This window comes from Panulirus ornatus, chromosome 51 (assembly GCF_036320965.1).
Source record: "Panulirus ornatus isolate Po-2019 chromosome 51, ASM3632096v1, whole genome shotgun sequence".
In the NCBI taxonomy this organism is placed as follows: Eukaryota; Metazoa; Arthropoda; class Malacostraca; order Decapoda; family Palinuridae; genus Panulirus; species Panulirus ornatus.
In genome coordinates, this window is record NC_092274.1 from 1,161,554 (window position 1) to 1,177,155 (window position 15,602).

Genomic DNA, 15,602 nt, shown 5'->3' on the forward strand with positions numbered 1-15,602 from the left:
AGATAGGGTTGTTCACTAGCATAGGCTATAGATAGGGTTGTTCAGAGGAGGATGGATGTGTTGGAAATGAAATGTTTAAGGACAATATTTTGTGTGAGGTAGTTTGATTGAGAAAATAATGAAGAGATGTATGGAAATAAAAAAGAGTGGTTGAGAGAGCAGAAGAGGGTGTTTTGAATTGGTTTAGACATATGTTGAGAATAAGCGAGGAAAGGTTGACAGAGAGAACACGTCAGAAGTGGAGGTAACAAGTAGAACCGGGAGACCAAACTGGAGATGGAAGAATGGAATGAAAATGATTTTGAGTGATCGGGGCCTTAACATGTAGGAGGGTGAAAGGAGTGCATGGAATTGTGTTGTGTGTGTGTATTACTCCAACAGCAAGTAGTATAGTAATATAAGATTTTCTATTTCAGAAGATTGTCCTGAAAATCCAGTTCTTACAAAGGAGTTTCAGTTCACCCACAATGCTGAGATTCTTTGTGGTCCAGTGACTGTAAATCGGTGTATAGACCTATCTGGGCAAGGGGCTAATATAACCCTTACTTCTCCCAGTTTATTGGCTTGCCGCAGTAGAACCTATCTTGTGCATGTTAAGGCTTTACCATCTAGAGTACCTCAACAACAGCAACAACAACAACAACAACAACAACAACAACAACAACAACAGCAGCAGCAGCAGCAGCCGCCACAGCAGCAGCAGCAGCAGCCACAGCAGCAGCAGCAGCAGCAGCAGCAGCAGCAGCAGCAACAACAACAGCAGCAGCAGCAGCAACCCCAGCAGCAGCAGCAACAACAACAACAACAACAACAACAACAACAACAACAACAACAACAACAACAGGTGCTTGTGCAGTACTATATAATTTTTAATTTGTGAAGCTCTTTACAAAGGAATCTTGTTTTTGGAACAATGATGTGTTTTTTCAGGCTGATAAACATTGTAATCACAGCCGAATCAGTGTTTGATATCTAATCCTATAACTGATGATTATGACAAATCCAAAAAATCACAGAAGTTTAATATCCTTCTTTAGAGATGTAATAATGATGTGAGACAGAAAAAAGTGTCCTATGATGGCTTTTTTTTTTTTCTTTCTTTAAAGGATATACCGAAGAGTAGTGAGCTTGACTTGGTGACTCAGTACATGCCACCTCAGTCCTCCACATCCTTAGATCGTCTAGCTGCATCCTCAAATAAGCGTGTGGATTTAGTGCGAGGTTGTGATATCATACAAGAACTATCTATCACAGTCAGATGTTGTGTAAAGACGGCCATTCCCCATGACAGGTATTTGACTTTTTGATATTGATAATGGTTTTTATTTTGTATCTAGTAACCAAATGCCTCATTGTAATTTCTTGGCATCTCATGGTGACAAGTAAGAAATGAATTATCCTTATGTATATTGAAATTGACCCTGAATTTTGATATATATGCAACTTTTTTGGATCAGTTTTCGAGAAATGATTTTAAATGAAAGTTTCAATATGTAAGGTACGTATTTTCGAGTCTCTAGACAAACTTATTATGAGATAAAACTTACTTGTTTGAACCTTTCTCATTAAGAAAAGAGAATTTCCACATGCAGTAAACCCTTTGCTTCTGTTACCCTTGTGTTTAAAAGATTAATCATATGTGTTGTTATTTATTGATGCTATTGGGAAGACAAACTAAATGCTCCTCTTATGAAGTACTGCAAGAGATATTAATCTAAATGTTGAAGATTATTTTTCTCTGACAAATCATGATATTTTTAGTTACTTTAGCTAGATTTCACTGTTATCTTTGTGATACAGTATTTAATGAGTTATGGCCTGAAGATATGTTTCTTATCACATTTTTAGGCCAATGAAATGTACTGTGGCAGCTTTGCATGTTATGAAATATGTTCATGCATTCATTGCAGTGAATGGAGGAAGAAGAATTTGTTAATTTTGCATTAAGATGCTGGACTTCTTATATGCTCTTAAGGAATGATATCTCAAGGTCTTGAATTGATAATAGGTTTTACGAATACAGGTGGCCTCTAGATATAGAATGAATGTTCTTGATTATATCAGAATATTGATTGGGTACAAGTTCACATTACAGTCAATAGTTTAAGGAAAGTGCAGTGGTTTTTGTGTTATGCATAACATCAAGAAAGTGGATGTGAGCAAATGAGGCCATTCCTTTGTACCTTTCATGCACTTCCTCTCTAATACAGAAAACATTAAACAAGAGTGAAAGAAAAAAGTGTAATTAGTCTTTCTTAGTAAACAGATTCCAATTGTGACAACCTGACATTCATGACAAGCAAAGACTGAATGTATTCTTGATTATGGCTGGGAGGCATTAGTATTATCATCAATTGTTTTATCCTCATGTAGATTGTAGATGATTGCTGAAGAATTTATTTGATTGTTTACTTATTCCTGGTGCTACCTCACCGGAGTGAGAAAGGCAACTTAGTAAAAAAGATGTAAGTATTTTTTTTTTAGAAAGTAATTATTAGGTGATAAAGATCTTTTCCCTTTTTAGGCTACAGAGACTGTCGTTGGTGGAGAATGAAGTCTTTCACAAGAGTTTGCTTGAAGCTGTAATCAGTGATACCTCCTCTGACCACATACGACACAGAGCTCTCGACTTGTTACTGTGGATCACTTCAATACATACTGCTGCAGGTAGGTTGTTAATTTTTGTCTAGAAATATTGTGCTCATGCTCAACAGCTTTTTTTGTCCAGTTTTATTATTGCTTATGAGTTTTAAGGGGAATTGTTTGAAAAATAGGCAAATTTTTAGATAAGATATATTTTGTCTTTCTTCCAGTTGATGACCGCACCATCAATGTGGACATCATTACGTTATTGCAGCTTCATCTCCCCGGTCTGGTGCGATCCTGTCTCTTGCTGGGTGATAGAAGTGTAGCTCATAAAACAGCAAAAATTATAGTCACTGCTCTTGAGTAAGTAAACTTAAGATATGTGTATGTACTTTTGTCTTTTATGTTTTTCTTGATTAGTTACAAGTAAGTCTGTTCATAATCCATGTTGAGAAAAACTTTGCTATGTATATTGATTAGTACATGTTCTAAGGCTGTTAGCAGGAGGTGTCAGTTTCCTTAAGATATGATAACCTGATTACATATATACTGATTCCTGCAACAATATAATTTACTCAGAATACACCATCTCTTATTGTGTTCTGTACACACACACACACACACATATATATATATATATATATTTATTTTTTTTTTATTTTTTTATTTTGCTTTGTCGCTGTCTCCTGCGTTAGCGAAGTAGCGCAAGGAAACAGACGAAAGAATGGCCCAACCCACCCACATACACATGTATATACATACACGTCCACTCACGCAAATATACATACCTATTCATCTCAATGTACACATATATATACACACACAGACATATACATATATACACATGTACATAAATCATACTGTCTGCCTTTCTTTATTCCCATCACCACCTCGCCACATATGGAATAACAACCCCCTCCCCATTGTGCCAAAAGGCAGAGCTGGTGCATGGAACTCTGCAGGAAAATTGAAAGTTATGAAAAATGAATTGTGTGATTTGAGTGTTGTCAAATGTTATATGTGACATAGATTGTATGTTTGTGGACAGAATGCCAGCATTGTGGTTAAACAGACATTATATGCAGTAAGGACTGTGCATTAACCTTTGTACTTCTGAAAAATTTTAACATAGGTAGGTACTCTCCAAAATGTTTGGAATAAGTTCCTTACTCTTTCCAGGGGATCACGTGTTGTTGAGGGTGGCACAGTGTTTGGATGGGCTGTTTTGGAAGCTCTGCTAGAGTGGTTAGATCACATTCTTCTTTGCCAGAGTGCTGGTGCCCTTCATTGGTTCTTTACCCTACTTAACCATGTGAAGTGGTGCAACCCTTGGGGTACTGCACGGAAGGTAGGTTTACATATTTACTTGTAATGTATTTGCCATATATCACCTGCAGTAGCATTGTCTATACCCACATAGAACATGACAGTCTTGACATGTGAAAGAGATATATATGAGTTTATAGTGCAATGGAAAGGTAAGTATAAAAACATACCTTGTTATTTATAAGTTTTGTGGATCAGAAATGTTGAGTATAAGAAAAGTAGAAATGAAATATAAACATTATTATTAGATTGTATCAGGAGAGGTATGTAGGCTCCAGAAGAAGGGTTTATGTAGAAATGGATCAGAATGTAGCAAGAGGAAAGTTCTAGTGAATCAGTTATCTGTAAACAGAACATTGAATATAAGGCAGCAAAAAGAAATCAAAGTATTGATAAGAAATTATTGAATAAAGATGGATGAGGATTTGGGAAGAAACTTTCAAGCAGGTTAAGAAAATCTTGGCATGTAAATTAGTGGTAAGAAAAATGAGGGGAGATAGTGAAGAAAAGGTGAATAGGATCGTAGTGCAATGTTTACAGTAGGCTACCATCAAAGCCATAGCACACGTGCAGGAGATGTAGGGACTATGTAGAAGAGTCTTTGACTTTTTAAGGAGCTGGGGCAGTTAATTTATCAATACTCGTTATAGAGGAGAAGACTTAATAACATTGACTATTGCTGATTAACTGATTATGATGTAGCTGTGAAGGCAGTTGAATTAGGCAGAGTGACTTAAAGATGCTGTGTAATTGAGTTGAGGTGCTTTTATGGTATATACTGTTGAGCCTAGAATGAAAACACTCTACCTAATGATAAGTTAGCTGCAGAGTTACACCTCTTTATGAAGGAAGAGTTGTTAAAGAGGATTGAAAGTTTTAGAGATGAGTGTGGAAAGTGTCTACTCAGTCATACTTTCCATACTTGGGGAATGAAACATCTATAGAAATCAAATAGCTGTTCACTAGAAAAATGATAGTGGCACCTATACAACATTCCAAGCTTTTGGGTTGCAGACTTTTTGATGTTGATTTTGTGGGGTTGTTTATGATGGTGTGACTTGCGGTTATGCCCAATATGTTTATGATGTCTATAACAGGGTCGATATATGGTACATTAAAGATGGACAGAGGGAAATAAATGGATTGTAAATAGAGTGGAACCTGCATTTTAGATTTTAGATTGAAAAATGATACTTCTTCCCCACTCAGAGATCCTGCACATGTCTTAATAAAGACGATGAGTATTAGAGGGAGGAGGGAGGGAAAGTGAGTTCTAGTATGAAAAGTGGAAAATCATCATAAGAGTGAATAGGGTTAAAGTAGATGAGAGATTGTCTTATATTGAGAGAAGAGAGAGAGAGAGAGAGAGAGAGAGAGAGAGAGAGAGAGAGAGAGAGAGAGAGAGAGTAGGTGATAGGACAGAATTCTGGGGAACACCACTATTGATAGAATTGGAGGGGGAATTGGTTCGTGGATGACTGATTCACTGGATCAGGTAGAGAGTAAGCTAAGCATTAGAGAGCAGAGAGAAGCAGAGAAACCAAATTAAGGGAGTTCAGAAAACAAAGTCTAATGCTTTTCGCTTTCATGTATTTTGGAGATGTTGAGGGCTATGACATGAGTTTCGCCAGTATCCCTGCAAGAGGAAGAGCGGAAGTTAGTCACATGGTATAGATCACCACTTAACCTAAGATGATACACATAGCATGTATTGAGTCTCGAAAGTTAGTAAATAAAATGCTAAGGATACATTTGTGTGATGTCTGAGGGCAACTGCTGAAACTCTGAAGGAATGATATGAAGTCTTTTGAACTTATTTTTAACTCTGAATAATTTGTTTGATCTTACCTTGTTAGACCTTATTAGGGTAGGTACTGATATTTCATTGATAAAACTTACAGCCATTATACATACCAAGTAGGGCTAACATGCTCTCATATTGGTGTGATTTTTAAGTTCAGGTTAAGAAGTGTTTGAAAGGAAACAATGAAAATATAAATTTTGTAAAGCCAGAGAGAGAGAGGGAGAGCATGCGGGTAGGGGAAGTGTGCTAAAATGTTATATGGGGAGAGAGACTCTGGAAGAGGTGACAGAATTTAAGTATGTGTGAGCTATCTTGGGTGTGGAGAGATAAGGGAGAGAATAGTACACGGTAGACTTGTCTGTGGGTCCCATTTTAGAATAATGAAGCGTAGAGGTGTAAGTATGTAAGTGAAGAAAGGATTAAGGGACAACACAACCCTCCTGACCCTGACCTATGCAGCCGAAACATGGACATGGGATGAGTTACAGAGGGCAAGAATCCAAGCTGGGTAACGAGCTATTTGAGAGAATCATATGGTATGATTAGGTGGAATGAAAAAGGTAATGAGGGGGTGTGTGTAGATTTTAGTATGGCAGAGAATGCAAAGAGAATGGATTGTGGAATGGTAGAGCAGGCAAAATGTAATAATTAAGAGATGATTAAGGCATGTGGAAAGAATGCAAGGAGAGTGTATGGTAATAGAATTTAAGGGGTTGGTATGAGAAGACCACCACCTGTGACTGAAAAATAGAAGAGTAGTGGAGGGAGAGAAATGGTGGAAGAATGTGTGGAATGGTGTATGCAAGGGAGGCATGTAAGTTTGGGGGTAAGTGGAGACTCTTTTACCGTGACTACCCCCTTGATAGGAGTTCTCAGATGAAATGGGCATCAGAGATATAGATATATGGATATAGAAGTGATCTGTTATCTGTGTAGTTGTTTTTAGTTTGTACTTTACTTCACTGCTAGTAGTGAAGTAAGAAGGTTGTTGCTTAGATAATGAATTAGTTTGGTAAAGTTCAGTGATACTGGAAGTTGCAGCTTAGGATATTGTTGAATATTTGTAATGTTGGTCCAGTAAGTAATTTGATGTAAGCTTTTGGTTACAGTTAAAACTTAAAGAATGTTAAAGAAGGTAGGTAAACCAGATTGTTTGTAAAATGGTCAGAATGTGAAATATTACTTGATATTTAGACATCCTTTGAAGCTCAGAATGTCTTACTAATGTATCTCTTTCTTGCCAGGTCACCCAATTGTTAACAATGATATCAGAGGCACTGAGCAAGAAAGTGGACCCACTGCATGCAGTATTACAGACTAGGTTCAATCTCTATGGCACACCATTTGAACGAGAACTCTTTGATACAGACCCTCCCTTGCTTGCGAAACAGACGGTAAGTTTTTTTTCTTGAGAATGGTGTGTTCTCACAGACATGTGTTTAATCACTCTTTAAATGGATAGTTATGAAAATTAGTAAATAGAAAATTAGACAGTGAAGATGAGGGTAAGCCTAATGAAGGTACTTGGAGGTGGGTTGGAAGGTAGATTGGTAGATAGATAGCAAACCGTTACTAGATGTACTAGCATTCCATCTTCGGCACTTTTACTCTACCAGTGGTGCCAAGAGCATATGTTGTCTGTTACTAAATCTTTGCTGGTATTCTTAAACTCATCATAACTCTTGATGTACCATCTAAATGAGCATAGTTAGATAAAGTTTATACCCTTGATATCATATTTCATTCCTGTGTATAAGGTATGGTAACCTGGATCAGCTCATTATAATGACTGTGTTACCTTTTACCTAGAGAGAGGCTTGCACTGACGAAGAATTCATAGTGCGGCAACAGCCTATCCCACCATGTAGTACAGATTTTTTGTTTACAACTTCTGATGCTTAAGTGCACACTAATACACCGGTTAGCACCACCCCATTGAGTGCTTTTTTTTTGTTACAGCATTTTTGCTTGTACCTCGGAGCCCTAGTTGCACTAGGGAAGAAAAGAGGAAGCTTCTCAAAAGAAATCGGAAGCCATGAGTCTGAACACTCATAACACATTGAGAACAGCTCTCAGTGTTTATATTTACTTGGCCACTCAGAGTGACATATTCACATATGCTCACATCCAGTCAGCATTGAGTGCTTTCTTTTGTTATTTCAGTACAAATTTTGCTACCATTACATTGTGCACAGATTCTTGCTGACTCACCAGTTTTTTGTTATTATTGTGACTTATTTTAACAAATCATATTTGGAAAACAGCCCAAAAATTCTTGTGCTGTAAGTGCATCTAAAGTGCTTTGGAAAAGCCTCTCTTTGGATGTAAAATTACAAGTGTTGGGGTGGTTGGAAGCTTGTGAGTGTCATGCTGATGACCATGATGCTTTCTAATTGGACATAGCAAAGGTTATAATCATTATTAAAATTGCTGACAAGATAAAAGGTTATAGCAAAGGTTATAATCATTATAAAGATTGCAGACAAGATAAAAGCTTCTGCCATGATGAACATGAAGTTAACAGCAATAAAGATGACTTGTTCAAGGGGCACTTTGTTAGAGAAAATGGAAGTTAGGGTAAGTGAGGAACACTGGGCAACACTCCAGATGCATGTTATCACACTCTTCCAATTTTGTCTCTCCATGATCACTCGCATCTTTCGTCTCTCTCACTGTATATTTTGAAATGTTATGAAACAACCTTGAAGACATACATTGTTGCCCATTTATACTTACTCTCAATTTTGTGGTTGTACTTTAGCTCATGTAGCTTCTGGCAATGTTGCAGCCATTGTTACCAAATACACCAATAGACACATCATCATCTCACCACTTACCTCATCGCCACCTCTGTCATCACCATTACCTCTATTACGACTACCTAGATCATAATTTCTGTGATGCAGAGATGGATTAGCTTCAGCCAGAGCAGAGCCATATGATATCTATTGCCTGTTGCGTCTCACCTCTCCCCCACGTGTTGCGTCACACTGACGTGATACCTCTCCTGCTCATTACATGATAATCGTCAGTATTCATCAAATGACCTTCATTCTCAGTTTAGTGTTGTACATTGTGTATTTGTTATTTGTTGCTGTAATAATCTCTGTGTACTAATAACTGTATCCGTCATATACAGTACTGTATGTATCTCATAGGTAAAAAATAACATCATCAAGAATGCATCTTCATATATGCAATGATGTCAAGACCCAGTTTCACTTAGTGCTGCATTTTCCAGGAATGTGTTCAGAGTGCTGATTAGGGTATTAGTGTATTCCTATTTTCTTGAGAAATTGTTGTTAGCATTTTCAGTCATGTCTTTCAAGAGGAAGCGTATGTTATGCCAGAATGATGATTTAATGTTGATTAGTTATTCATGGAAATGAAGAGAATTTAGAATTAAGGTTCTCTCTTGTTTGAAATATAATGTTGGTAGACAAGCAATTCTTTCCCAGCAGGTAGGTTATGAAAAAATTTTCATAAGATTTCATTTTTATTTTGTAATGCATCATCATATTATCATCCTCATTTACGTTTCATTGATGTAGTGATTAGCATCACTGATTATGAATCATTCTGTGGACTGTGCAGAGGGCAGTAGGCTTGTAGCAAATCCATCTCTTCATCCTCCCTTCAAGGCTTGTTAATGAATAGGCACCCTAGCATTCTGTACCTGTAGATGGACCCACAACTTCCCAACTTTTTATGACCTGTGGTCTTGATTCACATACAACATCCCAGCACTTTGTGACCTCTGGTCCAGACTGGTGGACATACCCAGCTTATTGAGTGGTACAGGAGCCTCATAGAGAGGAGGGACTCCTAGGGACAGAAGTAAGTGCATAACAGAGCTAATGGGAGATGGAAATGACTGGGGCATGAAGTTGCTTTTTTCAACATTGTTGTCATGATAAAAGTGTCTTTGTCTTAATGTGTATCATATGAATAGGCAGAGTGCTAAACTTTTTAGAATGATTAATTTATCATGTATAGTGGCAGAAAGTTTTTAAAAAAAATTTTTTCAACAGATTGGAGGTAGTTCATCAGGGCAGTCAAACTCAAATCACAGTACAAGCAATAATAACAATAACAACAACAACAATATTACCTTTGGTGGAGGGGGCATAACTGGCAGTATGCAGGGTGGTCCAGGTGGTGGTGTACAGAACTCCTCAACAACAAATGGAAAGAACAGTGGCCCTGGAACTAATGTTGGATACCCTTATATTATAATGGGTCGTGATGATAGTGATATTGGTGCCCTTCTTGGACGGGGTTCTCAAGCTGGTGCCTTTCTAGGGTTAACACACACTAGTGCTCTGTGCGGTTTACTCGAAGTTGAGCCACTTCATTTCACTCTCCACATGGCAAGTGACGGGACCAAGATGGAAAGAGCATCAACAGGTTTGTATTTGCAGTTTGATATTTATGTGTGTAATTACCTGTTTTTACTGTATGAGGAAAACGTTTTACACTCATGAGACCCTATTTCAGTAACTTTCTGTACCATCTTTCGGCTTTTTAAATTTCTGAACATGCTGGTGGCATTCACCATTTTGTCTCTTGTTCAAATTGTCCTCCACCCAACAACTGAAGCAGTACTGTTATACGTTCTTTCTAACAGTCTTTAAATACATTTCTTGAAGAACTAATTGCTGTCAACATCACCTGACTGATTCTGAAAGCTTTGTTCAGATTATCCAGTACTTTTCTCTCCTCCATGGTGGGCAGCATATCTTTGTCCAAGCTCTGTGTGTATAGCCCAGTCTGTTAGATATCCATTGTTCTCATCTAGACCCCCCCTCAGTTAGATTTTTGTATTTCCAATCTTAGAAAACATATTCTGGATTTGGTGTGACATATGTTGTGATCAGCTTCCTGAACATTTCTTTATCTATGTACTTAAAACACATTTCAGATATATGCCAGCAGACCGATTGACTCTGACAGTTATGATATGAGGTTCTGGTGACTGGTTGTTTGTTCCCTTTGACTAAGATAACTTATCCAATGAAGGAATGACTATGACCAGTTTATACCTGTATGGAGATCCATCTTCCTTAGTACAGTGTCAGACACTTTTGCAGTAGTATAGTCTAGCTATCCATATTGTTTGTTTGAAGTTTAGGTTTTTGATATATGACCTACTCTCCCTGAATCCATGTTATCTCTCACTTAGACATTTCTCTCTGTTAAGTAGCCATTCATTTGCATTTTCTTTCTAATTATCTTTTCCATTGTTTTACTTACCACTCAGTTGGGAGACTGGCCTGTAATAGTGCAGATTCTTAATTTCTCTTATTAAATGTAGGTGAAGTATTTACCTTCATCCACAACCATGGCTCTGTTCCTTGCTCTGGCAGTATATTGAACAGCAACTGATGTGGCTTGGTTAGTTTGTCTGGGTCAAGGTTTTTTTTAATCTGTATATGTCTTGTAGAAGCTTCAATATTTTCAAAGATCACAACCCCATCCTATCTATCTGATATTGGGGCTATAGTGACCTCCTCAATGAATGCACTCCCAAAATTATTACTTAGCTCCACACATATTTCTGCATTATTTTCCAATATTTTTTTCTTTATATTCGCCTAGCATGGTTAGCTGCACTTTGATAGACAATTTACCCTTGATGAGTTTAACATAAAGGTTTAGATTTTCTTTTGCCATATCCACAGTATTCCATTGAAGGTTTCTGTGCTCTTCCCTTTGTGATTGCTATTTATATTTTATAGGGAGAGAGTTTTATGCTTCTGTTGCTCATCCTTCTATAAGGCTCAGGTTGAATTGTTTGCATGTGCATAGATGTAACCAGGATGAGAAGGGAGAGACAAGTAGTATGTTTGAGGAGATTAACCTGGAAGTTCTGGATCTGAGTGAAACTGTGTACAAAAGAAAGTGGAAGGAATGGCTTGGGTATGTGTAAGGGGTAAAGTTGTGGATTTGTGTAAGAGCAAGAGCTCAGGAACGGTTAGCATTCAGAAAAGTTGTTGTGGGAATGTATGAAAAGATAAGGAAGTGGGTTCCAGATTTATGTGGATGGAAATATAATTGGATTACAAGAGGCAGATGATACTTGGTGCTTATGCAATTGTTAATAAGAAGGCTGAGGAAGAGAGGTGAGTAGTTTGAAAGGAATTAAGTTGGTGTGTAAGTAATTTTGATGTTACTGATCAAATCTTGACGATGGGTGATTTGAATGTGATGTGGCAGTTAAAGGTTTATCTGGGAGACTATGATAGTATACCCTGTGTGAATGAAAATGGTGAACAGCTTGTGGAGTTATATTCAGGAAAGGTACTGATGATTAGGAATACTTGGTGTAAAAAGAGGGACATACATTTTCATAATTGAGTGGGATAGATGGTAAGTGGTCATTTTTGGATTATGCACCAACTGATAAGCATGCAAAAGAGAGACTCTATGATGTGAATGTGCTGAGAGAGGGAGGTGGTGGGATGTTTGATCACTACTTGGTGGAGGTGAGGGTTGTTTGTGTGATCAGGGCATGGGCATGTAGAAAGATGCAAGGCATGGAATGGAAAGAGGGTTGTGGTACACAGAGAGCAATGAGTTGTCATTGAGCTGAACCAGGTTATATTGTACATGATAGGCAGAGAGTGAATGTGAGCAAATGTGGCCATTACTTTGTTAATTACTGGCTCCATCTCACTAATGATGGAAATTATTATCATATACTTCAGAAAGTTCTGTAGGGCCTTGTTGTGGAAAGGGGGCTGTGGTTTTGGTGCATTGATCATAACAGCAAGAGAATGTATGTGAGCAAATAGAGTCTTTCTTTGTTCCTGGCACTACTTTGCTAATGTGGGAAACAGTGAACAAGTATGACTGGAAAAGCCTCAGGCCCCCTTCTTTAGGGGTTCCTGCAGATTTAGAATTGTGCAACAATATGTAGCAGGGAAAGGAGGGAAAGCTGGGCTCTTTTGTAGTGAGAAGATCTATGAGATGGTATACAGATGGTGTTTGGGGATGAAATTTGGTAATATGATTGTAAAATGTCAAGAGTGAGATAGATATGAGGTATAGTTTTATAGTGAAATTTCGGTGAGTGGAAAGAGTTTTAAGTTTACACTATGGAAGAAGCTTGCATGGCATACTTGTCACAACTCTGTTTGGATTTTAAACTGAAGTTTGTATAGATTAGGATAGCTAAAGAATAAAGCAGTTAGGATGAATATCTTACGTATTATTAGAATTAGGAGGATAGATAAAGAATGGAGATGTAAAAAGGAAATTTAATGGGAAGAAGTCATATGAAAGGCACATGAGAGAGTCTTTTAGGATGATATTGTTTGTAGAATACATGGCCTATGAGAGAATGATTGATAAGATATATAGTAGTATTACTGAAGCAACAAGAAGAAATGTTGGCCTTAGAAAAGGATGGGAAAGTGATGAAGGAATGTTAGATATGGGAGAAATGTTTTAGGATTAGATGCGGTAGTATGAGTAGAGTCTGTGGTTTCATTTGAGAATTAGTGTGATGTTTGAATTGAAAAATTCAGAAGCAGTTGAGTTAGCTTAGGACATGACCTTGGTAAGTAGGTTGTAGGCAGCCAGTGACCCGGGAGGTATATTACTGTTTCTATCTCCCTGGGTATCGGGAGGGTTTCTGATGGGTGTGTAGTGAGGTAGTGCTATCCCAGCTAACATACAAAAAGCTGAAAACATGAAGCTGTTGCATAGCAGACTAAAATTAAATAGTTGAATTTTAAAAACAAATTACAATGTTTGTTTTTTGGTTACTGACTACAGCAGTGTAATAGAAAATTTTTTTTTGTTGATTTTTTAAAGACAAAATAGAATGTTTTTTAGTTATTGAACTTTGATTATTGGTTAATTGCTTAAGATGCTTGAACTTAGATATTTATTTTGGTGTATTTTTTTGTCATAGCCTTCATAGTTTATGACTGTCCCTTTACCTAAAGGGTAAGTAAGTCAATTTGCTCTTGAGAAGCTTGCTTTCAACCTCATGATGATCATCAGTAAATTGTACTTTCTCATACTAAAATGCTTATAGTCTACATCAGGAAATGAATTTCATCAGTCCCACTAAATTTGGCACAGGTGCAGGTCACCCTGGTAGTCCGTTCATGATGCAACCATTCACCATCCCAGGGGGCATAGACAGTACAACCCTAGCTCAAGTTGAAGCTTCATCCAGCAGTGGCACAGCAAAGGCTGTTGATGCATCTGTTACAATGGTAAGGGTGCTGTTAACTTTATATGAGTGAAAGTGAGTGGTTCCTCAATATGTATGTCATTGATGTGGAGAGACCCCCTTATCAGATCTGAGTCTGGTAGTTATTCTTCACAATCAAAAAACGCCCTTTTTTGTGTGCACTGTTAGCTCTTCACGTTCTGCAGTATATTTGTTGCATTTAGTACGACCAAATTCAGGATTTTTATGGAATCTTAGTTTTGTAAATGTGTAAATTGTAACTCCTGCACAAAAGCAGACGAGATTATCTGTTGTTAGCTAGTGAATGGCACACTTACTTATTTTGCAGTTACACAAGGCAGTTGAGGACATGGCTGTTAAGAATCAGGCTGTAGAACTCCTACTTGCCAAGAAGGCTACTAAAACTTACCTAGAGAAGCTGCAGACACTCAGTGACCAGTTAGCTTCAATGAAACATTGCCTTCAAAAGGTAGATGTTAGATACGTTTTCTGAAATGTAAATTAAGAGCTCAGTGATTGAATTGAGTTGCAGTTTTATACCTGTTTCAAGAAACGTATTTTTGCCAATTGAAGAAGTTTTAGGAAAATTTCTACATGCCCAATTACAACTTTTTTAATGACTGTGATTATTTTTTTAACATTTTAGGCCAAGCAGCGCACACAGAGCTTAGCTAAAGTTGTGGCTGCAGAAAACTCTGGCCCGCAGTCGGTGGTTCCATTGCTGTCCTTGGATGCAGAAGGTAAAGATATTGATGGAAAAGAAGAAACTAGTACAATCTCGTCTAGCAGCTCAGATGCCACTCCTGATCATGAGGGACTAAGTACTATCTTCCTGACTGAATCAGAAGATGTTAGTCATCCACCAGTACAATACATAGGTAATGGTGATGTTAGTTTGGATGTTACAAGCAAGATTGACTTTGGCCTGACACCTGCTGAGAAAGAGGTGGTGGATTCAAAAAATGCAGTCCAGCAAAATTCTTACACAAAAAGAAAAAGTGAAGAGGATGTCAGCTCATTAGAGAGTAAGGCTTCTACTCCATCAGCGAGTCATCCTCCAGCAAAAGATGGACCTATTACTGGAAAGAAAGTGCCATCTGCTATGCAGGGAAGCCTTGGTGCACCATGGCAGCAGCTTCTTTCTTTACCGCCCCAGCAAATGCTTGTTATTGAAAGGATGCATTCAGGAGCACGGCGATTTGTGGTGCTGGACTTTGGTGCTCCAGTCTTGCTGACAGGTTAGTCCTTTTTTTACATTTGTTTTTTAAGTTATGATTCTGCATGATGGTTGTAATTCTGTCTTTCTGTATATGCTGTTGTATGTTTTGCAACTATATTGCTCTTGCAAAAACTCCTCCACTCCTCGGTTAAACTTTTTTTTAGATTCTGCCTTCACCACTTTACTTTTGCTCTTATACATTACTCATTTGATTTCAATCTTTCTCTCATTTTATTTTTGTCAGATTCTGAATTCAAAAGCTTTCAAACTTTCACCTTACAGCAAAGCCATTTACCCATCAAAAAACATTCTATATATATCTGTATCTCTGATGCCCTCTCCTTTTGGGAACTCCCTCAAGGAGGTGGCCCCAGCAAGAGGCAACTTTTGCAGTGTTTTCAGAGGCTCCTAGAGTCTTTTTGCAGAAGAATTCATACTTTTGTGCTTAACATTTATCTATA

At 37.7% G+C, this 15,602-nt stretch overlaps 1 protein-coding gene across 5 annotated transcripts in view; it reads left to right on the forward strand.

Annotated features, from left to right (window-relative positions):
* Positions 1–15,602, forward strand: part of Bruce (BIR repeat containing ubiquitin-conjugating enzyme) — a 129,997-nt gene that overhangs the window by 34,116 nt on the left and 80,279 nt on the right. For 4 of the 5 annotated variants that reach the window (XM_071691728.1, XM_071691731.1, XM_071691730.1 and 1 more), the window contains exons 15-24: positions 417–844; positions 1,107–1,291; positions 2,525–2,667; positions 2,814–2,949; positions 3,766–3,934; positions 6,961–7,110; positions 9,748–10,123; positions 13,808–13,944; positions 14,251–14,391; positions 14,569–15,160. In XM_071691728.1, the coding sequence (XP_071547829.1) occupies positions 417–844; positions 1,107–1,291; positions 2,525–2,667; positions 2,814–2,949; positions 3,766–3,934; positions 6,961–7,110; positions 9,748–10,123; positions 13,808–13,944; positions 14,251–14,391; positions 14,569–15,160 (2,457 nt within the window). The remainder of the gene's footprint in view (positions 1–416; positions 845–1,106; positions 1,292–2,524; positions 2,668–2,813; positions 2,950–3,765; positions 3,935–6,960; positions 7,111–9,747; positions 10,124–13,807; positions 13,945–14,250; positions 14,392–14,568; positions 15,161–15,602) is intronic. The other variant, XM_071691732.1, reaches the window with a different exon arrangement.